General features: G+C 39.2%; 1 protein-coding gene across 7 annotated transcripts in view; it reads right to left on the reverse strand.

Annotated features, from left to right (window-relative positions):
* IGF2BP3 (insulin like growth factor 2 mRNA binding protein 3) overlaps positions 1–25,720 on the reverse strand; it is a 145,728-nt gene that overhangs the window by 32,556 nt on the left and 87,452 nt on the right. For 5 of the 7 annotated variants that reach the window (XR_015551626.1, XM_087428890.1, XM_004418921.3 and 2 more), the window contains exons 4-5: positions 9,088–9,139; positions 8,930–8,993 (exon numbers count right to left, since the gene is read on the reverse strand). Coding sequence is in view for 6 of the 7 variants with exons in the window: in XM_087428890.1 (XP_087285016.1) it covers positions 8,930–8,993; positions 9,088–9,139 (116 nt within the window). In the remaining variant the exon portion in view is untranslated. Of the gene's footprint in view, positions 1–8,929; positions 8,994–9,087; positions 9,140–14,452; positions 14,598–25,720 lie in introns of those variants that run through there. The other 2 variants (XM_087428897.1, XM_087428918.1) reach the window with 2 other exon arrangements.

Below are 25,720 nucleotides of genomic sequence, written 5' to 3' on the forward strand. Positions count from 1 at the left end.
AGAGAACCAAAAAAGCAAATGAAGCTATTTTCTACCTTATCTATCCATCTATCCATCATCCATCTATGTGTCCATTCATCCATCCATCTCTCTATTTTGAGAGGAACTTTACTGTTTTATTTTTGAATATTATGGAAAAATACCCAAATCTTTTTCTTTTTTTATTGTAGGACAAGAGTCACCCTAAGCTAACATCTGTTGCCAATCTTCCTCCTTTTTTTTCTTCCTTTCTCCCCCCTAAAGCCCCAGTACATAGTTGTGTATAGTTGTTAGTTCTTCTGGGTCTTCCATGTGAGCCATGGCCACAGCATGGCTACTCACAGATGAGTGTTGTGGTTCCACGCCCAGGAACCAAATGTGGGCTGCCAAAGTGGAGCGTGCCAAACTTTAACCGCTAGGCCATCAGAGCTGGCTCAAAAAGTACCCAAATCTTAAGCATACATCTCAATGAATTTTCACAAGGTGAAAATTCTAGCTCCAGAACTAGGACTTACCAGTGCCCCAGAAGCCCCACCAGAACCTCCTTCCAGTGTGTGCCCCTCCCCTAAACTTCTAACAACATAGATTAATTTGGCCTATTCTAAAATTCTATATACATAAGTATATGTAAATGCATGTTATGTATTCTCTCATGTCTGGCATCTTTTTTTTTTTTTTTTTTATAATTTTATTTATTTATTTTTTCCCCCAAAGCCCCAGTAGATAGTTGTATGTCATAGCTGCACATCTTTCTAGTTGCTGTATGTGGGACGCGGCCTCAGCATGGCCAGAGAAGCAGTGTGTCGGTGCGCGCCCGGGATCCGAACCCGGGTCGCCAGCAGCGGAGTGCGAGCACCTAACCGCTAAGCCACGGGGCCGGCCCCTTTTTTTTTTTTTTTTTTTTTGTGAGGAGATCAGCCCTGAGCTAACATCCGCCAATCCTCCTCTTTTTTTTTTTTTTTTTTTTGCTGAGGAAGACGGCCTTGGGCTAACATCTGTGCCCATCTTCCTCCACTTTATATGGGACGCCGCCACAGCATGGCTTGCCAAGCAGTGCGTCGGTGCGCGCCCGGGATCCGAACCAGCGAACCCTGGGCCGCCGCAACGGAGCACGCACACCTAACTGCTTGCGCCACCGGGCCGGCCCCTGGCATCTTTTACTTATCATGTTTATAAGATTCATCCAAATTGTTGTGTTCTACCTTACCTATGTATTTTAAAAGTGGAGAACTCAAAAAATTGATAGAAGACATGGCCAAGATTTCAAAAGCACACATAAACACACTTGTAATAATACACACCCCCTAGTACACAACAAAATTAAAAACAAATAAAAAAACTGTCCCTAGAATTATTCAGATTCTTTGCTCAGATTCTGTTCCAATGGGCCCTGAGTTCACCTTGGGCAGAGAAAGTAAAACAGGCATGGAATGGTGTCTCTCTAGTTCCTCAGAGTGGTCATTTCTGGTTCACATACTGCTTTCCTTATTTGAAGATCTTTCAAGTTTTTAACTTAGATGGAAGAGAGAAAAAAAGAAATGGTCCTAGCACCAAAAAGGGTGCGAAAGCATGGAAGTGGAAGGCAGGCCTAGAGGGCAGGACACAGAATTCTGCCCTCTTTTCTCACTTCAATCTCCTGTTACATGGCCGTCCTACAGTCCCCTAGCACACAAATGAACTTTGACTATAAAAGATCCCAGTCACACAGAAAAATAACAAGAAATTTCTCTGTCACCGTCACCAACTCTCCAAGACCTTTCCCAGAATTATTAACTGTGATAACTTCTGCAAATGGACCTGTGCTTTCCACGTTTACACAAACGTGTACGTGTTCAGTACCTTTGTTAAAAGCATAATTGGGATCACGATGTAGAGTTTTGTGGCTTGCTTTTCAAATACAATATACCTTGGGATATTTCCACATGATTTCTATGTCAGAGGGCGTTCTTTTCATAAGCTTCACAGAGTGATAGCAGGCACACAGCACAACTTATTTACCAATGCCTGATAACAGAACCTTAAGTTAACACACTGTTCCTTCCTTGCTTTCTCCCTTTCCCCCGTTTTCCTAAGGGAAATGTGGATTAAGGGCCCTAAAATATTTTGGTTATTTCTACAGGAAGACAACAGCTGAGAAATTTTATTAATATTTATGATCTATATGTATTACAGAAAGTTGGAATTGCAGAAGTTTCAACCAATTAGATATTCACTCAAACCAACTTTCAATCTTGTCAAAGGCCAGGAGAAGCAGATCCTTGAAGGTTCTTTCAAAAACATAAGGAAATGTGAACACCATGAAGGAATCAACCGTATCCACGAGCATAAAAGGCAATATAGTTCACTATAATATCCTTTCCCACTATAAAATTTGAGTATTTCCAGCTTCAGAAGAGAAGTAGTAAATATTGACTGTGGAATTAAGTCAGTAATGTTACAAAAAACAGTAAATAACTTTTCTCTTGAATGAGAAAGAGACATGCATACAGAGAGACAGACATTCTTCTCCATGCGGACAAACTGAGATAAACAGGTAAGTCACCACATGCATCTATGTATTCTGGGGCTGTCAAAATAAAGTCACCTGTGTCTCACACAACAACTCTCTCAACTTGGCATAAACTATAACTTCCAAACTTCACTGTGCTGCTTTAAAAATTTTTTTCTTTGGGCCAGCCTGGTGGCATAATGGTTAAGTTCATACCCTCTGCTTCGGCAGCCTGGGGTTCACAGGCTCGGATCTTGGGCACAGGCTTACGCACTGCTTATCAAGCCAAGCTGTGGCAGGCATCCCACACATAAAGTAGAGGAAGATGGACACAGATGTTAGCCCAGGGCCAATCTTCCTCAGCAAAAAGAGGAGGATTGGCAACAAATGTTAGCTCAGGGCTAATCTTCCTCACCAAAAAAAAAAAAAAAAAAAAAAAAAGGGTAAAAAAGTTTTTTCTTTAAGGGGGAAAAAAACGACTCTCTCACTCGGGAGGTCAGACAGCACGGTGCTCCAGTACCCAGCGCATAGTCTGGGCCCCAAAGGCTCCAAACTCGGGCTGCTCCTGTCAGAGAGCAGAAAGCACATACTGTGTGTATTCCACTGTCTAACTGCCAGCTAAGCAGAGTTCCTGACCCCTCAAACCACAGTGCTCCAAACTTGGGCAGAGCTGAGACAGTACAGGAGTAACCTAACTGTAAGCAATGGCCTTCTCATGACTGAAGATTCTAAGTTTCTGAATTTCAAGTCCAACTGCTGAAAAACCTTTCTATGCACAAAGTCTGATATTCAGCTATATCATTTGGTGGTCTGCTGAGTTCACGGGGAAAACATTGTAACATTTTCACCAAACCTACTGTATATGAAAGACATTGTTCATCAAACAATTGTCATAATTATTCAAAACATATGCATTCAGTTCAACAAAACTCAAGGTTGTTTATCCAACATGTATTTTACTCAGGCTCCTGTTTTCCATCATTATTTGACTCTGCACTGACACTATTTTAAGAGTCACTTAGAAGATGGTGGGTAGTGTTTCTAAATGGTAGCACTTAACTGTATTGATAAGAAGTTTATTGGGGTGGATCATAGTTTAGAGCTGAAAGGGCCTTGAGAGAGAGTAAGTAGTTTAACTCAAGAGGGGGAAAAAGGAGGAGGAAGAAATGAGACCCAGAGAAGTTAAACTTACCCAAGGTACACACACACAGATCTTAATAGCGAAAAAGAGGACGGACTAGAGACAGGAATTCCGGCCCAGCTGGAACAACAAGTAGCCATGTAACCTTGGAAAGGTCATCTTCTTGTTTGGTGTTAGCTTCCTCAGCTACAAAACTACAAGTTTGGATTTATGGTCCCTTTCAACTCTAAAATTCCATGTCTAAAATTTCGTTTTTCTTATTCCTAGACCTCACTGCTGTATATCATACAGGTCCTAACAAAATCAGGGTTAGCCATTATTGAAAAGTCGTATAATTCAGTTTTCTGCTTGTACCAAGAATAAGAGGTTGAGACATACAATTCAGCAATAATTACTGAAGGCCTTGTAATACCACTGCAGGGAAGCAACTTAAGAAAATAATTATGGACAAAGCCCAAATATTTACCTACAAATATTACTGACTTCATTACTAAACTGGTTCTAAAAGCAAAAAACCTGCCAGCAACCCAGATGTCCAGTAGAGGAGTGGATACATAGACTGTGGTAGAGAGGAAGTACTATGTGGAGACTACAAACAGTATAAACATAGTTAATGGAAAGACAACCCGCAAAACTCTACAGAATGATCTTTGCAATTTTACAAATTATGATGCATGGGACAAAGTCCATAAAACTTGATGGCAAATTTAACAGTGGCTGTCTCTGAATGGCAAAATGGCAAGAAATTCCTTTGTCTCACTGCTTTATCTGCTATTTCTTTTTCCAGAATAAATCATCTATTTACATAATTTTTAAAGTTTACATTATCATCATCTATTTATATTAATTTTAAAGTGTAAGAGTGAATTTCCTCCCTTTAGCCAAGTTGTTTCAAACACTTGTAACTGCAACTGTGTGTACCTGATAGGTCTTCAAACTGATATAAAAGCATCTGCAATGATATCTTAGAAATATAAACTATATTCCTATTCCCTAACAAAACATAAACATCAGAAATAAGAGCCCTAAAGAAAAGAAAGTATAAGAACTAAATGCCTACAGGGGCCGGCCCCGTGGCTTAGCAGTTAAGTGTGCGCACTCCAATGCTGGCAGCCCGGGTTCAGATCCCGGGCGCGCACCGACGCACCGCTTCTCCGGCCATGCTGAGGCCGTGTCCCACATACAGCAACTAGAAGGATGTGCAGCTATGACATACAACTATCTACTGGGGCTTTGGGGGGAAAATAAATAAATAAAAACTTAAAAAAAAAAAAAAAAAAGAAATGCCCACAAATTCTAAAGGGTTATTTCTTTGTCACACATTATGAATCTTCCAATGAGTAATGTCTATCCTTGACAGTGCTATCTGAGCATCCCCGGAAGGAAACAGGTGTTCAGAGATCCAAGCTTCTCTTGCTCCAAGGAACAAGGAATACTAAATACAGACTTCTGTTTTTAATGATTTTTTTTTTAAGTTTTCATTATTTTTACTCATTTTATTATTATTTTAATAAATTAATAATTCGAGACTTAAGAATGAAATAAATGTATATATTTCCTAGTAATATATTTACTATGAACCTCTGATTTTTCTTAGCCACAAGGTGGCAGAAATTTCCACATTAAATTCTGTCTTAGAGACACGCTTTATTGAGGAATCAATCCTCTCAAAAATGGCATTCAGAGAGCTTTAAGTAACAAAAAGAGGCAGCCACAAACACTTTTAAACTAGTTGCCTGAGTATCAGTGGCCAGTCATTATCTGAAATGAAATGCCCTGAACAAAAACAAGATATCATCAACAGCAATGAAAAATGCACAACAGCTGCTGAGTCTGGAGCTCTTACTACTGTTGAAGTATTAGGATAAGTGTTTTGGACACATTATGTTTGTTTCTCTCAACAGCCTCATGCACTAAGGACTATAATTCCCATTTTACAGATGGGGGTGAACTAAGACAGATTAACTTAACCAGAGTCACAGCTAGAACAGTGGTGGCACAGAAGAGTCCATTCCATGGAACTGGCCTCTGGAATGCATCCTCTTAACCTCCAAGTTCCACTCACACCTGCATAAGCACATCCCAGTTACACAGACTCCCAAGTAACAGATGCTAAGGAAAGAAAAGAAGTCAACTGAAAATATCAACTCAGCCCTCACTACCTGAAGATGTGAGCTTGGGTGGCCTGCCAAGGAAAGGGTGTGAAGAAATCACACCAGGTTAGTTCAGGCAGCAGACAGTCATGCAGAGCCCACAGAGCAGGCTTGCAGGGCTCAGTGGAGCAAGCCCTGGAGGGACCAGCCTTCCCCAGCTCAAGTCATTCCAAGCTGTACTCGAAGCAGCTTAGAACCAGTTGGCTGAACAAGAGGTACTATTTACTGGGTACCTATGTGCCAGGCCATTTGATAAGACTATTTTCTAAAAGTATGTACATATATACATGAAGATATTTGTTTCCTGACAACCTCATTTCATGCTGAGAAAACAAACCCAGAGAGGTCAAGGTTACAGTGAGAGCTACTTGACCCCAGAATCCACACTTTCTCCAGTACATCCAAATAAAATTAATTCTCCTCATAGAATGAGAATGTACTCACCATCCCTTTTTTAAAAAACTTACTAGAGACCTTTAATAGACAATTTTCATAACATTATATCACAAAACTTTTTCATTCTTTAAATCTATTAACCTTCTCTGAATACCCGATTATTTTCTAATCTTCAGAATTCTTGTGGAGGAGAAAAACCCAATATCCTTATAAAGAAACTCAACTTGGGCAGGAATTAAAATCAGGTAACCTCTCTCAAAATACTCTTTCACCACAAGGGGGCACCATCCTTGAGGACAGGGACTTTGCCTTTATTCATTGGCAACTTTTGGTCAAGAGTTGGTCCTCAATAAATGTTAACTGATTGACTATTAGATAAAAGGTATGATGACTATTTCCCCCATGGAAATGCCCAATTTATTTGTTTAGATTGTCTAATCACCTAAATTATACATTCCTAACAGTCTTTTCCTCCTCCTTGGGATTAGTAGGACCCTGCCAATCTCTAACAACCACTACAAAGTACTTTTAGAACTAACATGTCCTGGGGCCAGCCCCGTGGCTTAGTGGTTAAGTGCAGGCGCTCCGCTGCTGGCTGCCCGGGTTCCGATCCCGGGCGCACACCGATGCAGCGCTTCTCCGGCCATGCTGAGGCCGCGTCCCACATACAGCAACTAGAAGGATGCGCAACTATGACATACAACTATCTACTGGGGCTTTGGGGGAAAAATAAATAAATAAAATTAAGAAAAAAAAAAAAAAGAACTAACATGTCCCCACATTCAGCTCACTGCCATGTTAGGATGATTTTCAGCAGTAATTCTGCCCTGACTAGCAGTCTACCCTTTCTGTGCCTGTACTCTTAATACTTTGGAATTTTTTTTAAAAGCACAGGAGCAAATTTTTTTAAATGAAGGATACAAACAGAAGGAAAAATAGGATATTTTAAAACATATTACAAGTCTCATATTAAAACATTAAAAGTGAGGGGGCCAGCCCCGTGGCATAGTGGTTAAATATAGCCCACTCCACTTTGGCAGCCCCAGGTTCGCAGGTTCAGATCCTGGGTGTGAACCTACACCATTCGTCAGCCATGCTGTGGTGGTGACCCACATATAAAGTGGAGGAAGACTGGCACAGATCTTAGCTCAGGGCAAATCTTCCTCAAGCAAAAAAAGGGGAAGACTGGCAGCAGATGTTAGCTCAGGGCTAATCTTCCTCATCAAAAAAAACACACCAAAACTAACAAACAAAAAACATTAAAAGTGAATCTCATAAGTCTCACTAATGAGAAAAAAATGAAGTTAACATGATTAGATACCACTTTTCACCTACTAGATTGGCAAAATTTGATAAAGCCCTGTGTTAGGGACTGTCTCACACAGTGTTGACGGGAATTTAAACTAGTTCAACCTCTATGAAGGATAACTTGACAATATCTAACAAAATAAAAAAATGCACAAATACATCAGATACACATACATGTTGACTCAGCAAATCTACTTCTAGGAATTCATTCTATAGCTATACTCACACATGCAAAACGACATAGGCAAAAAGGGATTCACTACAGCATTGTTCATAACTGCAAGACACTTGAAACAACCTATAAATATCCAATTTGGGACTAAAGTCATTCCATATCCATATAATCAAATTCTATGCAACCATAAAAAATATATTTATATGTATAAAACATTCAAATGTTATGCTATCAATCTGTGTAAAAAGGAAAAAAAATGCACACATGCGTTTGTCCTCCACACGGTTATCTCCCTAGGAAGGGAACAAGGTAGTTGGGGAACAACACTGGGAGGAAGATTTACACTATACACATCTTTGGACCTCTAAAATTTTGAACGTGAATATTACCAACTTTAAAAATAAAGTTCCACTGGTGTTATGCAAATTTTCATCTCCTTCCCAGGCCTATCTTTCCTTTCATAGTGCACTGTCTCTGGTAACCCAGCTGAATTCCCATCTTTCAGCTGGTTTCACCTTTCCCCTTTAGGCTCTGGGTCAGCCAGCATGGTCTGTCCTTTCACCTTTCCCACCAAGGATCGAGAGTCTGTTCCTGCCTGTACTGTAGCTGGAGGTGGTCAAGACTTCCACGGTCTGCTGACACTCAGCACTGTGCTGCTAGGCACCATGCATGCCATTCCTCCATGTCTGTGTTCTGCACAGATCTGTCAAAAGCAGCGTTTGTGGGATCCTCATTTTCTCTCTCTAGTGCTCAGTCAGTTCATTAGATGATTCCCAAGCCTAGAGAATTATCTTTTCCTAAAATGAAGTTTTGTCTGTCAATTGCACTGGAATATACTTTTTCCATCAATCTAAAATGGTCCAATGTTGGTCCAATGTCTGCACACTCTTAAATGACAATAGTAATTATTAGAAAAATCAGTGAGCAAGAAAATTTAACATGTGATCAACTTACCAGCTTTGGATAAAATAGCAAAAATATATGTATCATATAAATAAGAAAAAAAAGGCTTTATGTCATATGACAACGATACCTAGGCCCAGAGCGTTCTGCAATTAGGGCGTAGTTCAGCTTCATACTATATCACTCTATTATTGGCATTAAAGATATATTGAAAATGTAATAAAATCTTAATCAATGCGGATTCTTATTAGACATTCAAACTTAAAAAGAATTACAGGGTCAAACTTTGCAAATTAAAGTTTATTTTTGCCATCCACCAGCCCAAAGTGTAAGTATTATACTTAACCCAGTTATTACATGTAGATAAAAGGTTTCATACTGCTTACTGTCTAGCTTGGTCCTTACTGGAATAGGTTACATTTACGACTGCAGTTTCCGAGTCAGTGTTCACTAGAAGAAAAGAGAAAAATGAAGAGAAAAAAAGTTAGTTTTCTTTCTACTTCCTGTCTTTTACAAATTTGAAAGCAATTGAGAAGACATGTACCTTGCTCACAGCTTTCCACCACTCCATACTGGACTAGTAAACTATCCAGCACCTATCAGGAGGGGGAGAGAAAAATAAACTTTCAGTTTCCCAAGTTATTAGCAAGGGCAGAAATATGTTTTAAAATCACAAAGTAACTGTGATGAAAAAGAGCCCAAAAAATTTACTGGGGTTTTGGACTACAGAAGCAATGGAAGGGCATCGTAGAGTGTCCACGGTGGGCTTCTCTGCTACCTAACCCGAGAGGCCTGACTGGAAGCTCGTTTCCCACGGCTAACCAAGAAATGAAGCAGCTCAGCACAGTATTCAGTCACAGCCGCCCGGTTGCTGAGGCGGGAGGAGAAAGAAGTACATATCTCGCACACACACACCAACACACCATCAGACTTCCTCCTTGTATACCAAATCACGAGACAGGGGCCTAAGTTAAGTTTTATCTTCAAGACCTTCCTTTTCAAAGAGCTTCCTTTTACAGCTATGTAACGGGTGTATCAGAACAGACGACTCTCAAGGCAGGCTAACAAAAATGAAGAGCGAGCGCAGTTGATGTTCTACCTGGAGTCTTGAATTAAAGACTAACCTAAATGATATATCAATATATACTTGAGCAGTAAAGATATAAAAAGAAGTGAACATTTCTAAATCTACACTGGGTTGGAAAATGTACAATAGGAAGCTGTCTATGTTTTCACCATCTTTCCTGTAGCTGTATTATTACACGGTGCATGTTATTCTAATGAGAGCCTGTTAAAACAGTAACTAAATTTTATTATAGTGTAAACTGCAGGTATATGTTTCATCAGTATAAACCAAATTCAACTGTCCTTAGTTTCCAAGAACTGTCACAAGTTTCTGGGAAAGTAAAACAAAATAAGTTTCCATTAATTTATAGTAAACCACTTACTCATCAATTTAATTGCAAAATTTGAAGGACAATCCCTTGAGAATGTTTCTTGGCCCTCAGAACACAGAAAACCGCTAAGAAACACATTAAATAAATTTTATGGTAATTTCCTACTAAACTGGAAGCAATTTCTTCTAAAGGAACGTTTACCTTATGTGGTATCTTTCAGGCTTTTGTTTCATCTACTGATTCCAGTTTAAAATCTATAGCAAGGTTTGCCTGGCGATGAGCTTTTTATTTATTTATTTTTTTTCAGTTTTAAATAAGGTTAATACCTATTTGTGAATGGAATAGTTACGTATTTTCGTAGTGAAGTCTTGACATAGTCATTTCCTTTGAGTGGGGCCTACTAGTAGAAGCACACTCATCTTTGCCTCTAATTATAGCTACTGTTAAATCATAAAGCTTGATTTTTTATTTTTAACTCAGAGCACTTAACTGACTACATAAAATTTCATGTGCCTGCCTTGGCCACTGGGATGTGTGCTCCACGTGAACAGGAGGTTTTTGTTCACTGTCACATCCAGCACCTAGATATACAGGCACAAAGAGACATTCAAATACCCCATGAGTGAAGTGAATACTTCTCAGGAGGAAATTCCAGTACAGCTTATCAGGAGTGGTACTCCTCATCACAGTGCTCACCTGTTTTAGAGGGGAATTTGCCATGCACATAATGTTGATCATAGACATATTTTATAAAGGCCAAAAAATAGGAAGGCTCTCACAATGCTATCCAAAGAGATAATACGCAACATATAATGCCTTAAAATTTTTTAAAAAAAAAGCAACCTACTTATATTTTTAAAACAAAAATTTTTCAATACCAAAAAGTGTTTTATATGTAAGTTAACAGAATTCTAACAAGATATTTTAATTCATTCCATCTTAAGTAATTAAAGCAGCAGGAAGGGTATATCTACCATTTAAAATTTAGCACCTAAATGAAAGCCACTCTAATAGTAGAGCTTTATAGCAACTTGGATCTCTTCAGGGACAGGGGTGCAGAGGCGGTGAAGATGGTGCTGGTGGAGGAGGGGGGCAGGCAGTAGGGGGTGACTGACAATTTAATATGTTAATTTAAATAAACTTCATTCTTAATTCTTCCCAAAAGCAATTTGTTCAGTAATTAAGTACATTAGTCTCCACATAGTTTACCTTACACCACCTTAACTTTTACTATTATAGAGAAAACACTACAAAAGTTACATACCCATGATTTATAAACATGTTGACTAAACCTGCAATAATAAAGCTAATGAAACTAATGTTGTCCAAAAGGCCCTCTGGCAAATCTAACATAAAATAGATATAATTTATATACACACACACAAATATTCATATGTAAATATATACTACATATATACATACACACAAATTATACAACGTAAATTTTTAACTTAAAAAAATCAAGAAAATGCACATCAAAATTTTCACTGCTTATATTGTATAAAGTTTAATATGTTTAAAACAAAATTGCTTGCAGAGTTCAATGTTCTATTCCTAAATAATAATAAATGCTACTGGTTGTCAACTATCCCGTGTGTAAAATCTCTAGAAAAGTAATTAGAAACTATAATCCTATACACTAAAAATGGTGAATTTTATTGTACGTAAATTATACTTTGATAAACCTGACTCTAAAACCAAAAAAACTATAATCCTTAAAAGAAATAGGTCCAGCATCAATTTTGGTACCTAGTTGAGAACAAGTGAATGACACACCTAGGGGGTTTTACCTAGACACCATAGATGGATTTCAATGGGTCTTTGATTTCTTAACTCAAAGTTTTATACGAGTTTTGGAGGTAATCACAACTGAGAGATGGGGGAAGCATTGTCAACAGCCCAAACAGATTCCTAAATCCCAAAAGATTTCCAACTGCCAAATGATCGGGCAATGCTGTGGTAACCAGTTTTCCTTCAATCTATTAGGTAGGCGTTTGTCTGAATGTGCTAAGTCAAGCAGGACTACCAAATTGTATCATGCCACTCCAACCCACTGAAGTCTCAAAGAGTAAATACAATTGACTCTTGATAAGTTCTGATGTTTTGACTCATCCTGCATTAACTAGGAAGATAAGACAAATGTTCCTGTTATCTGTCACATAAACCATCCACCCCTAGGTCCTTGTCTCCTCTCAGTTCCTAGAACATCTTGTATTTTCTACCTCTCCCATCTATCTCAAGCACAAATGTTTCTTTTAAACAGCCTTGTTTAAAGGTAAAAAACCCAAAAAACAAAACTTTCACTGCACATTTCCAACACTTCCACAAATCTGTTAACAAACCAAAATTCTCATTCCTAAATGAATTTATTTTACTCAAGCTGGAAAGGAAACACTTCTCTATGCTTAGGTAAGTTTAAGCCCCAAGTGGAGGGGAAAGAACATATCAAAGCGAATTAAAGCCTCAGAGGAAACGGCTTGGTGGAATTCCCCCTTTTTATAGAGTTAGGACTTAAAAATCTCAAACGTTCAGCATTTTTAAAAAAAATCTTCCCCCAAATGCAGAAACAGCAAAGAATCTCATAATAAATGAAAAGATTATCACTGTCCTTAACATAGCAGTAAGGAATTAAGATCACTCATAATAGCCTAAAGTGGAAAAAAATCTCAATTCCATCAACCAATGAATGGATAGACAAAATGTCGTGCAGCCGTACAATGGAATATTATATGGCCATAAAAAGGAATCAAGTACTGATACATGCTACAACATGGATGAACCTTGAAAACACCATGCCAAGTGAAAGAAGCAGTCACGAAAGACCACATATTACATGATTCCATTCGTATGAAATGTTCAGAATAGGGAACTCTTTAGAGACAAAGTAAATTAGTGGTTGCACAGGGCTCGTAAGAGTGGGAGAGTGGAGGGTGATAGCTAAAGATATCTTTTCAAGGTGATGAAAATGTCCTAAAATTGACTGTGGTGATGGTTGCACATATCTGTGTGGGAGATCAAGATTTGGCCACCCTGAAATATATCTCTTTACCTTGATTGTTTCCTCTGACGGACATTTGACCTCCCCCACTAACTGCCTAAATAATTTGACATAGTAACTCCTTCCTGGAACAGATCTTCTATCTGATGGCTGTAATATAATGTAAAATAGATGTTACAATAGAAAAAGCACCAACAAGCCCATCTTATTGGAAGTTCTGTCTCTCTGGCCACATTCTCTGGATGGCCCTGCGAGGAGTTGCCAGACAAACATTTACATTTATAAGGGAAATCTCCATTTGTAAAGGTATCTCCCTCTCTGTATTGGGAAGAGGGGGGATGACCTCATTTCTAGAAACTTATCAATGTGGAAGGTGAGGCCTTAAATCTGCATAATAACCTTATTCCTGTTTACTGTGCTTTAGTGGTAATCTCCTGTAACTGACTCCCCCCACCCCCAACATTCTCCTTTGTCCTTACTGAAGATGGTATTTAAAGATTTTATTTATTTTATTTTTCCCCCCAAAGCCCCAGTGGATAGTTGTATGTCGTAGCTGCGCATCCTTCTAGTTGCTGTATGTGGGACTCGGCCTCAGGATGGACGGAGAAGCGGTGCCTCGATGCGCACCCGGGATCCGAACCAAGGCCACCAGCATCGCAGCGCGCGCACTTAACCACCAAGCCACGGGGCCGGCCCTGAAGATGGTATTTAAGACGAGAATTTCTGCTATTGTGTTGAGAAACACAGTGTCCCTGGTTTCTCCCATGTATACATGTTATTGAACTTGGTATTCTTTTCTCCTGCTAACTTGTCTTGTTAATTATTTGGCCAGCCATAAGAACCTTAAGGGAAAGGGCAGAGGGGGATTATCCCTCTTCCCCTACATCTGTTAACATACTAAAAACCATTGAATTGTACATTTTAAATGGATGAATTGTACAGTAGGTGAATAAATAATAAAGCTGTTAAAAATAATTAAGATCAATATTACCAGATAATGACCTAGTTTTTTTAAACCTTGAAGTATTATTGAAGTACAATAAACTGCACAAAATTTGATCCGTTTTGCCGTTACGTATACAGCCACGAAACCATCACCATAATCAAGATAAGTTTCTCATGCCGCTCTTCAATCTAGTAGCCCAGTTTATTCATACACAGAACAGTGAAATAAAGATAGCTGAAAAACTATCTTTGTACCTCACACATGATCAGATTTCCTCTGCCACAGCAGCCCCACTGCTACCCACCGCAATACTAGCTGTGTTTCAGCTGATCCCCTATGGGCATGGAGTAATTCATTATACTTTATTCATTCAAGTATTCGTTATTCATTTTACGAATTCAAAGAATTCATTATTCTTTATACCCACTGCTCAGGTCCCATCACCTCTGAACTATCTGAATCAAAGGTCTGATTGGCATTCTCGCCTCCAGCCCACCACCCATGACCCTTCTCCTGCTAGAAATTACTGCTCTTCAATGGCTTCAAATGCTGATAGAAATTGTCCTACCTTCAACCTGGGGTAGGAGGTCATCAATGACCCGGTACTGCCTACCTCTTCCATCATCTTCAATATACTTCCCCCAGACCTAAGTTCCAGTGACATCCTCAAGACTGGGTAAAGCACCGGTTTCCACAGCACCTGAGTTTACCTAATCCTGGAAATGAAGGCAATGTCATGTTATAATCCCTTCACTGATCTCCATTCTCCCACTAGGCTAGTGATTATTAACCATACTGATGTGATTATTGTCAGATGTGTCACAAATATTCTATTCCTAATAGTTATACTGGCTTCCATGCTTAAGATAATTTATTATAGAATCAGAGATTCCAGGTCCTCCTTATTTGCCTTATGTGTTTCAGAAGATGACGGGCAAGTGTTGGACATTACAGTCTGTGCGCCAATCTATATTTTCAAAGTGCCTCTAGAAATGGGCCCCCCCTTCAGCGTGGCTCCTCACACAGAGCTGCATTAGCCTCTAAACTGCATAAGGGAAGGGACCATGTCTTAGTTACCTGTGAACTCAATGCTTAGTTCAGTGAGGAACAAAAAAAAAAAAAAGTAAAGGGTTAAAAAGAAGCCACAAGATAGTTTTTGTCCTAAGAGCAAAGGTAACTAATTCCAGGTTCCTTTAAAAGTCCATAGTGAAATAAGCAAACAGGTATTTTTCATGAACTCATATAAAAAAGATGAAGAGGTAGAAAGCTGTAAGCATTATAAAGACCACAGCGAAATTAAAGTAAAAATCAAAGTAGGGTATTTAACGCTCTCTTGCTCCAAAACACACCTTGCCAAAATACACACACACACACACACACACACACACACACACACACACACACACACACACACACACGAATAACCTTCCAAATACCAAAACCAGACCTAGACTTTGGAGAGGGGTTACCAGAAAGAAGTCATTTTGACTACTCTTCATTTCAGCAAAAGCAGGAGAAAAGCCTCCAACAGAATCAACTTTGTAGAGCCAGGGATGTGGAGATGAAGGGCACTTCCTTCAAATATAGCTCAACACAATTTATAGAAACTGGAACAACTTGTTGCCAGATACGGATAAAATCATCCCTGGGACTTGGGTCTTTTACATCTATGTATGAGAAGACTAGCTATATTAATAAGCAAATAAAGAACAACTCTATATCTTAGGTCCTAATAAGCATTTCTAATAAATAGTGGTACAAAATAATTTAAAGAAATATCCGCCTTAATGTAGATTTCTCTGAAATGTTACTTACCGTCATAACTATTTGGATAATATTCAAACCATTCCCTCTCACCAAACTCTGAAAATGACTTTCAACTTGAGAAGGCCAACATACACAGACCAGATCATTGACAACCTCACAAGCCACGTTGTACATCATCTTTATCATTGACAAAACCCAGAGGGAATCTCAGCCTCCAGCATACCACATAGACAGTCCAGTGTTAGAGATGCATAGGGTAAAGCCATACAACTCTTTAGCCACACTCAACTTTCACAAGTTAGATCCTCCAACATGAGGAGATAATAATTTAGGATTCCATAAAATCATGTGACCAGAGCAACCAAGAGAAAATAGTCCAAGTTACCACCCACTCACACAGACCTCCAAGTCCCAGAGGAAGACAAGCACCAGGAGCTCCAGCCAGGAGGGACCTTATTCAGGCACCACTTGAGATCTGACAACTATTCCCAAGCCCAACGTTGTGTCCATTTCTCTTCTGTTACTGCCTTTTACGGTAAATGGCAACATCAACCACCGTTATGTATGCCAGAAACCTTGCATTTAACCTCGATAATTTCACCTTCATCCTCCTGAAGCTCATCAATAAAAGTCCACCTACAAATTGCTACCTCCAACATATTGCTCTGGGCCTACCAGCTGCTCTCTTCAGCCACTACTCTAGACCAAGCTTCCATCATCTCTCTCTGGACTGCAGAACACAATCCTAAGTTGTCTCTCCATATTCATTTTTGCTTCCAATTGTTTGTTCTTATAACAGCTAGACTTGCATTGTCCAGTGTGTTAGCCACTGGCTACGTGTGGCTGTTGGGCACCTGAAATGTGGCTAATCCACATCTGAGATGTGCTTAAGTGTAAAATAAACACCAGATTTTGAAGACAGTACAAAAAATATAAAATCTCAATTTTTAAAATATTTATTACATGTTAAAATTGCAATGTTTTCAATTTTTAGGTTAAGTAAAATTAATATTCACTTTTTTTAAAAATATGCTCTTGACACTTGAAGAACCTGTAACTGGTGAGGCTTTTTTTTTTTTTTTTTTGAGGAAGATGGACCCTGCGCTAAGATCTGTTGCCAATCTTCCTCTTTTTTTTTCCCTCCCCAAAGCCCCAGGACATAGTTGTCTATCATAGCTGTAGAGTTGTAGCTCTTCTATGTGGGGCGCCACCTCAGCATGGCCTGATGAGCGGTGAGCAGGTCCGCACCCAGGATCCAAACCGGCGAACTCCGTGCCCCCGAAGCAGAACGCGCGGACCAAACCGCCACCCCACCAGGCCGGACCCTTTTTTTTCCCTACTTTTTTAACGTGGCTACTAGAAAACTTTAAATTGCATAAGTGGCCTGCATTATCTTTCTACTGGACAGTGCTAAGCTAGACTGATTTTTACAAGCTGAGCTAATCAACTCACACCCTACTAGGAACTCTAAGAGTTTCCCTTTGTATTTGGGATAGGATCCAAAATCTCTAACAAGTGCCCTGAAGGCCCTGTGTGACCGGTGTGATCATCTAATGCCCCTCCCTCCTCTCCAACGACACTGCCCTTCTTTCAGGAATGAATTATGGGTGATAACATTTGGGTGCTTTCTAGTAGCAGCACTGTCCCAAATGTTTTATCTATTTTAACTCATTTAATCCACACAATCCCAGGAGATAAAATCCCATTTTATAGATGGGTAAATCATGGCTTGAAGAAGTTAACAGTATTTGAACTTGGATAGATAGTTAAGTGATGGAGGAATTATTTAAACCCCAGCTGTCAGATTCCAGGGCCCACACTCTTAACCATTTGGTCAACTAAGTTGCCTCATTTCCTCATACAATTAAAATAAAATACAATGATACAGACTGAAACCAGTTCAATCCTTACTTTGCTGGAAGATCAAAACCATCCTTTGGTAGGCAAAGAATTTTATCACTCCCAGGGTCAATAAGCTCCCCTAGCCCATGTTCCAAGTGCTAAATACTGTATTTCTATCTAATGCAATCAGATGAAGGTATTAACCAGCGTTAACTTGTTCTATATTTTACAAACAGAAATATTTGTAAAACCACTCCAAATAATATAAAGTCAGGGTCCCTTTTGACCACCTGCTTCCAAACCACTTACTTCCCCTAAACCCTAAAAGAAACCACTATCAGTTTGGTAGGTCTCTCTAGACGTTTTTAGAAGTATGTGTGTCACACGAAAAGATGCTGAACATCATTAGTCATTAAGGAAATGCAAATCAAAACCACAATGAGATATCGCTTCACACCCACTAGAATGGCTATATCTGTTTTTTTTTTTTTTTTTAAAAGGAAAATAACAAGTCTTGGCAAGGATATGGAAAAACTAGAACCCTCATACAATGCTGGGAGGAATGTAAAATAGTGCAGCCTCTATGGAAAACATGGCAGTTCCTCAAAAAAATTAAAAATAGAGTTACCATACGATCCAACAATTCCACTTCTGGGCAGATACCCAGAAGAATTGAAAGCAGAGACTTGAGATATTTGTACACATATGCTCACTGCAGCATCATTCACAATTGCCAAAAGGCAGAAGCAAACCAAATGGATAAACAAGATGTGGTATGTACATACAATGGAATATTATTCAGCCGTAAGAAAGAATGAAGTACTGATACGTGCTATAGTGTGGATGAACCTCAAAACATTACACTAAGTGAAATAAACCAGACATAAAAGGTCACATACTGTATGATTCCATTTATCAGAATAGGCAAATCCATAGAGACAGAAAGTAGATTAGTGGTTGCTGGAGGCTGGAGGGAGGGGGGATGGGGAGTGACTGCTAATAGGTAGGGGGATTCTTTTGGGGGTGATGAAAATGTTCTGGAATTAGTAGTGATAGTTGTACAACCTTGTCAATATGCTAAAACCTACTGAATTACACATTTTAAAACAGTTAATTGTATAATTGTGAATTTTAGCTCAAGTTTTTTAAAAAGTGTTTGTATGCTTATATATTCACACATACACCCATGGAAGAGGAATACTTTGTTGAGTTTTTAATTTTCATAAAACTAATATGTTAATTACTGTTCTAAACATTTTACATATGCTTTCTTATTTACTCCTTGCAATGTGGCTATTATCCCCATTTTGCTGATGAATAAACTGAGGTAGATTTTAAATAACTTAAGTATGACATTACTCATCTTGCTTTTCCCCCCCCTCAGTCTGTCATCTTGGTGGACAATCCACGTTGGTAAATACACACCTAGCTCATTCTTTTTCACTGCCACGTGGAATTCCACAGTACCAGCTATTAACCTGCTATCTTTTCTTCAGTCCCTTCAGTCACAGCATCCCCCAAACCTTGAACACTAAGCCTTCTGTGGCCTACCCCCAACACGCCACAGAGTCTGGGGAGAGCCCAGCAGAGAGCAGTGACTGCCTGGTCCTCCTTCCAGGCCTCAGTCCCTAAAACAAAAGATGAAAGACTAGGGAATCCTAGAAGCAAATATCAGTTTCAATAACTCACTAAATTACTCTGTTAGCAGAAAGGCAGAGATTAGCACTCCAAACAGCTACAAACTACTAGAGGAAAGGGGAAAGAGAACAGTTCAAAAGCCTAATTATGATTCCAACATAATTCTGGGAAAAAGCATTGATTAAAAAGTGACATATCGGGGCTGGCCCAGTGGTGCAGTGGATAAGTGCGCGCGCTCCGCTTTGCGGCCCGGGGTTTGCAGGTTCAGATCCCGGGCGCGCACCAACGCACTGCTTGTCAAGCCATGCTGTGGTGACGTCCCATATAAAATAGAGGAAGACAGGCATGGATGTTAGCCCAGGGTCAATCTTCCTCAGCAAAAAAACAGGAGGATTGGCAACAGATGTTAGCTCAGGGCTAATCTTCCTCACCAAAAAAAAAAAAAAAAAAAAGACATATAAACGAGGTAAAAAAATACCCAAGATTAAGTGGCCCCCAGAAGTGGCAGCAAACCATCCCAGATGCTGGCATTTTACCCATTGCCCCTATTTAAAGTTTATTTAAAAATGAAAAATAGAGGGCCAGCCCCGTGGCTTAGCAGTTAAGTGGGCGCACTCCGATGCTGGCGGCCCGGGTTCAGATCCCAGGCCCGCACCGACGCACCGCTTCTCTGGCCATGCCGAGGCCACGTCCCACATACAGCAACTAGAAGGATGTGCAACTATGACATACAACTATCTACTGGGGCTTTGGGGGGAAAATAAATAAATAAAATTATATTTAAAAAAAATGAAAAATAGAAACAGCTAGAGAAGAAGGAAGAAGTTGGTTCCAAAGTCAATATTGATAAGAATATTTACCATAAAAATCAGTCCTTTGGATGTGCATTAATTATTCTACTGGGCTCTATGGGACATTGTAATAAAATACCCGGAACTGATGAATGGATAAAGAATATGTGGTATAGTCATACAATACAATATTATCGGCCATAAAAGGAATGAAGTACCTACTACAATATGGACGCACCTTGAAAACATTAGGCTAAGTGAAAGAGTCCACGTATTGTATAATTCCATTTATATGAAATGTCCAGAATAAGCAAATCCATAGAGACAGAAAGTAGATTAGTAGTTGCCTGAGCTAGGAAGAGGCTGGAAGGGAGGAAGGGCAGTGACTGTTAATGGCTAAGGGGTTACTTTTTGGGATAACGAAAATGTTTCAGAATTAGATAGTGGTGATGGTTCCTAACCTTGTGAATATACTAAAAAGCACTTTTTATACTAAAAAAAAATTGTATACTTTAAAAGGGTGAGTTTTATGGTATGTGAATTATAGCTCATTTTAAAAAAAGAAAAAATGTTTAAGACATAACAAAATATAGACTTATACATACAACATGACTCAACCATGTTGAAAAACGCCTATCATACTAGATTGAAGTATGAGTCATATAACAATATTGCCATTGGGAGAAAGACTTTTTCTCCTACCTCATCACTTTCCAAATTTTCTACAACATGTAATTTTACAATGAAGAAATAAATTAGAACAACATCGAACTGGATTATATTAGTTTTTAAATTGTTTTCAAAAAATGTAATGCCGAGAAAACAGTGTTCTCCTCTCCATTCTTAAGGCTCTCACCAGCGAAACAACTGAACCAAGGGCAGAGTCAAATGCATCAAATATCTGGGGACCGGGCAGAGGAAGGAAAGATGCTTATGACACCAACGCATTGTAGCAGACCTGAACACTGCTAAGACAGATCAGAGTGCTAGAAGAGAGTGGACTGAGTACAAAAGTCAAGTGGAATCCCTCCCTCCATTGCTATTTGTTTCTTATGACAGACATGTATTTCCTAAGAAGTCTAGTTGCTTTTGAACAGTGGGGTGGACAAATCATCATGATATTGCCAAGCTGGCAACAAAAGTAGCTCATACAAATGTCCTTCTAATTGCCCCATTCTGAAATTTATTGGTCAAGTGGGGCAGAAGGGTCTACAAGGCAAACCAGAGATGCCCCACAACCACCACTGCTCTCAGTCTCTGGAAGTGTGTCTACAAGATCAAGGCATTTCTAGGAGCCCAGCCATATATTTGCTATACTTAAAAACTGCTTATTAAGCCCGTGAGTACTACTTTTGGCCCAAAATTCTATTGCACAAGCTTTTCACCCAGATCCTACCCCTCAGATTGTAACATGATCATACTTCATGCTGTTTAGAAAAGATTTGAGTACTAATTTGGTAGCACCTATTACTGATGCATTGGGACAGGAAGTGGGCATGCTCAAGTAATCTTAAAGGTTTTAATAAGTAACAAATGTCCATGAATAGTCAAAGAAAAGTTACAGTCAGAGGAAGACAATTTAATTAACTGCAAACTTTTTAGGAAATCAAGTCTATAAAACAGCAAGGTCACCTCTTTGAGGCTCTATTTACTCATCAACCAAGTTCATCTGGGGTTTTTTAAGTTGCGCCCCTTCCCCCCACCCCAAATCTCAAATTTCCTAATCTCCAAACTACTCTTCCCCATGCTGCTTCCATCTCCAACTGCTAGGATTCCCAGAGTCCTGTCTACAAGTCTCCACTCCCAGCACATACTTGGTTTGGAAACTATGCTCTTGTGGCTTCTATTTGGTCACTTCAGAACATACATCCACAGACTTGTAATCCACATGGCAGCAACTCCATGTCTTTGTTATTGCTCACAACTGAATCAAAGTCTTATTTGAGAAGCCAAGCTGCGGTCAGCTCTCCACATCCTAGCAGTAGAGGGGGCTGGAAATCTGAGCGCCAATTTCTAAAATAGCTTGGAAGACTCATAACCTGGTAATTTCCTCAAATATAGAAAGGCTATTTCAAAATTAATGTTCAGCCATGAATACAGCAAAAATCCACTGCACTATGTGAATTTTGACTTTAAAACCCTTGAGGTTCCCTATGGCTCTTAGGGGAAAAAATCCATGCAATTTAACATGGTTCAAGACTATTATCAAGTATTGTTCTCCAACTTCATCTTTCACCCACCCCTGACTAATTTCTTAAGTAACCACCTTTAAAATAGAACACACTTTAGGTCTTATTACCTTCTAGAATGCAATCCTTGATCACCCCCAGTCTTGGTTAATCCCCTGTACCTTAAAAATTTATTTATTTATTTATTTACTATTTATTTTTTGTGTGAGGAAGATCAGCCCTGAGGTAACATCCATGCAATCCTCCTCTTTTTGCTGAGGAAGACTGGCCCTGGGCTAACATCCGTGCCCATCTTCCTCCACTTTATATGGGACGCCCCCACAGCATGCAAGCAGCGCGTCAGTAGGCACCCAGGATCCGAACCTGGGCCACCAGCAGCAGAGCGCGCGCACCTAACCGCCACACCACGGGGCCGGCCCCTGAAAATTTATTTAATTTTTGATTTTTGTCCTTTAAAAATTCACGTCCACTAGTACCTGTGAATTTGGCTCTAATCCAATGACTGGTATCCTTATAAGAGGAGGGAAATCTGGACACAGAGACAAACACGGAGAACGCAATGTGACTACCTAGGCAGAGATTGAAGTGACACATCTATAAGCCAAAGCACATCCAAGATCCCTGGCAACCACCGGAAGCTAGGAGAGCTTGCTAGCACTTGATTTCAGACTACTAGCCTCCAGAACTGTGAGAGAATGAATTTCTGTTGTTTTAATCCTCCCAGTTTATGGGAATTTGTTATGGCAGCCCTATGAAAATAATACATCCTCCATCCTCCCTTGTAAGCACCTTGTACTTAACCCAGGGGCTTGAGTTTACTGTACTTTAACAGGCAGTTCACTTGTCTGTGTCAGAATTAGACTCTTTACCTCACTGCTGTATCTAGAATAGGCTTTAGCACACAATTACAGACTTTGGAAATCCAACATAGCAACAGAGAACCCATCGCATTGGCAGCTCTATGTACACACACAGTAATTAACCACCAAAGACTCTTTTGATTATTCAGATACATTAGCCCATTTAATCATCCAGACAACCTTCAAAGGTAGATATTAAACCTATTTTCAAGATGCAAAAATTGAGCATCTAAGAGAAAAGGCCACTTGCCCAGAGACTAAGGACATGGGGAGAGAGGATTCAGACGCCCCATCACTAAAGCCAGGGCTCATTATGCTAACCCATGCATTTCTCAAAAGGTCACCATCTTAAATGTAAAATGATTTCTTCAACAGCTCTTCATACCAACATGAAGGACAGAAAGTCAATAAATGTTGTATCTGGTTGACAGGTACAGAAGGATTCACTATATACTCTCTACTTGTATACGCTTATACATAAGCAAAGAACACATAAAAATAAAAGTTCTTTGTGCTCATTAAAGTGATGGCTGATTTTTGAAATCTACTTCAAAAATCAAAGTTACAAATTAATATCAGTATTCTTCAACAATTTTAATAATCCTTGGGCAAAAGTGTCACCTTTGCATCATTCATTAAAATTTCACTATGTAATGGGTACTACATAGGTCATTATCTCTGAACACAATACAAACAGGTTCACAGAAAAGCTACTCTTCTACATTTCAGAGAAGAGTGCAGACTTTCTGAGTAAAATGAAATGTGATCTCACCACACACCTCACAAAAATTTAATTAATTTTTTCAAAGATTAAGTTTCCCAGGATTTCAACTATGCCATAATAAAAATGTTCTCATTTTTTATATTGTATAGACAAAAACAAAATTTAAGCAATTTTTCTAAAATTAAAAAAAATGCAAGGGGCCAGCCCGGTGGTGCAAGCAGTTAAGTGCACACGCTCTGCTGCAGCGGCCTGGGGTTCGCTAGTTTGGATCCTGGGTGCACACCAACGCACTGCTTGGCAAGCCATGCTGTGGCGGCGTCCCATGTAAAGTGGAGGAAGATGGGCACGGATGTTAGCCCAGGGCCAGTCTTCCTCAGCAAAAAAAAAGGAGGATTGGCAGATGTTAGCATAGGGCTGATCTCCTCACCAAAAACAAAAAAAAAAATTCAAGCACTGTATCTGTCAGAATTTTAATCATGCCCAAAAGTTCAACTAAATACAAATTCACTTAAATCACAACCAGTGCATTATCTGCCACCCCAACAATTATCCTCCCACTGCTTTAATACAGTTGTTATATTATATCCTCTACAGTGAAATGAAAATGGCCCCACTCATTAGTGACAGCTCAGACAACTATAAAGATCAAAATTCTAGAACCCCGTAATGAACTAATTTTCCTTAAGCAAAGCCATATGTGGAAACAACATAAGTACATTGATCATTTTGATAAACAAGTCTTTAATACTAGTTATTCATGTACATACAATGAATACTGATAGAAGTATAGAGCAAAAATTTGGACGGGTGAGGGGGCCAGCCCAGCGGCACAGAGGTTAAGTTTGCATGCTCCACTTTGGTGGCCCAGGTTTCACAGGTTTGGATCCCACACACAGACCCATGCACCACTTATTGAGCCATGCTGTGGCAGGCATCCCACGTAAAAAAGAGGAAGATGGGCACAGATGTTAGCTCAGAGCTAACCTTCCTCTCACACACACACACAAAAAAATTAGGACAGGTGAGCTGATGGATTTACATGTTTACATGCAGGCTAACATGCAAATCATATATCTGACAAGGGATTTGTATCTAGAATATATAAAGAACTCTTACAACTCAATAATAAAGACAAATAACCAAATTGAAAAATGGGCAGAGAATCTGAATAGAGATTTCTCCAAAGATATATAAATTGCCAATAAGCATAGGAAAAGATGCTTGACATCCATCATTAGTCATCAGGGAAATGCAAAACAAAACCACAATGAGATATCACTTTACACCCACTAGGATGGCTACAATCAAAAAGTCAATAAGTGTTGACAAAGGATATGAAAAAACTCGAACTCTCATATACTACCGGTAAAAATACAAAATAGTACAGTCACTCTGGAAAACATTTTGGCAGTTCCTAAAAACCTTAAACAGAGTCATCATAGGACTCAGCAATTCCAGCACTAGTTATATATCCAAGAGAAATGAAAACACATGTTCACGCACAAAAAAAAACTATACATGAATGTTCATAGCAGTATTATTCACAATAGCCAAAAAGTAGAAACCCAAATGTCCAGGTGAATGGATAGACAAAATGTGGTATATCCATACAGTGGAGTATTATTCAGCAATAAAAAGGAATGAAGTATCAATACATGCTACAACATGGAGGAGCACTGAAAACATTTTGCTAAGTGAGAGAAGCCAGACACAAAGACTACAATGATTGTATTTTTATGAAAAGTCCAGATTAGGCAAATCTAGAGAGACAGAAAGATTAGCAGTTTGCTTAGGACTAAGGGGGTTGAGGCAGACACAGAACTGATATCTAAAGAGTACAGGATTTCTTTTTGAGGTGATAGAAATATTCTAAAATTAATTGTGGTGATAGTTGCACATCATGAATGCATATCTGTGAATATACTACAAACCACTGAAATGTACACTTTAAATAGATGAAATGTATGATATGTGGATTATATCTCAATAAAGTCACTAAAAAAAGGAGGCCCTGGGGGGACTGGC

This window comes from Ceratotherium simum, chromosome 1, assembly GCF_057802395.1.
Source record: "Ceratotherium simum simum isolate JZ-2026a chromosome 1, ASM5780239v1, whole genome shotgun sequence".
NCBI lineage: Eukaryota > Metazoa > Chordata > Mammalia > Perissodactyla > Rhinocerotidae > Ceratotherium > Ceratotherium simum.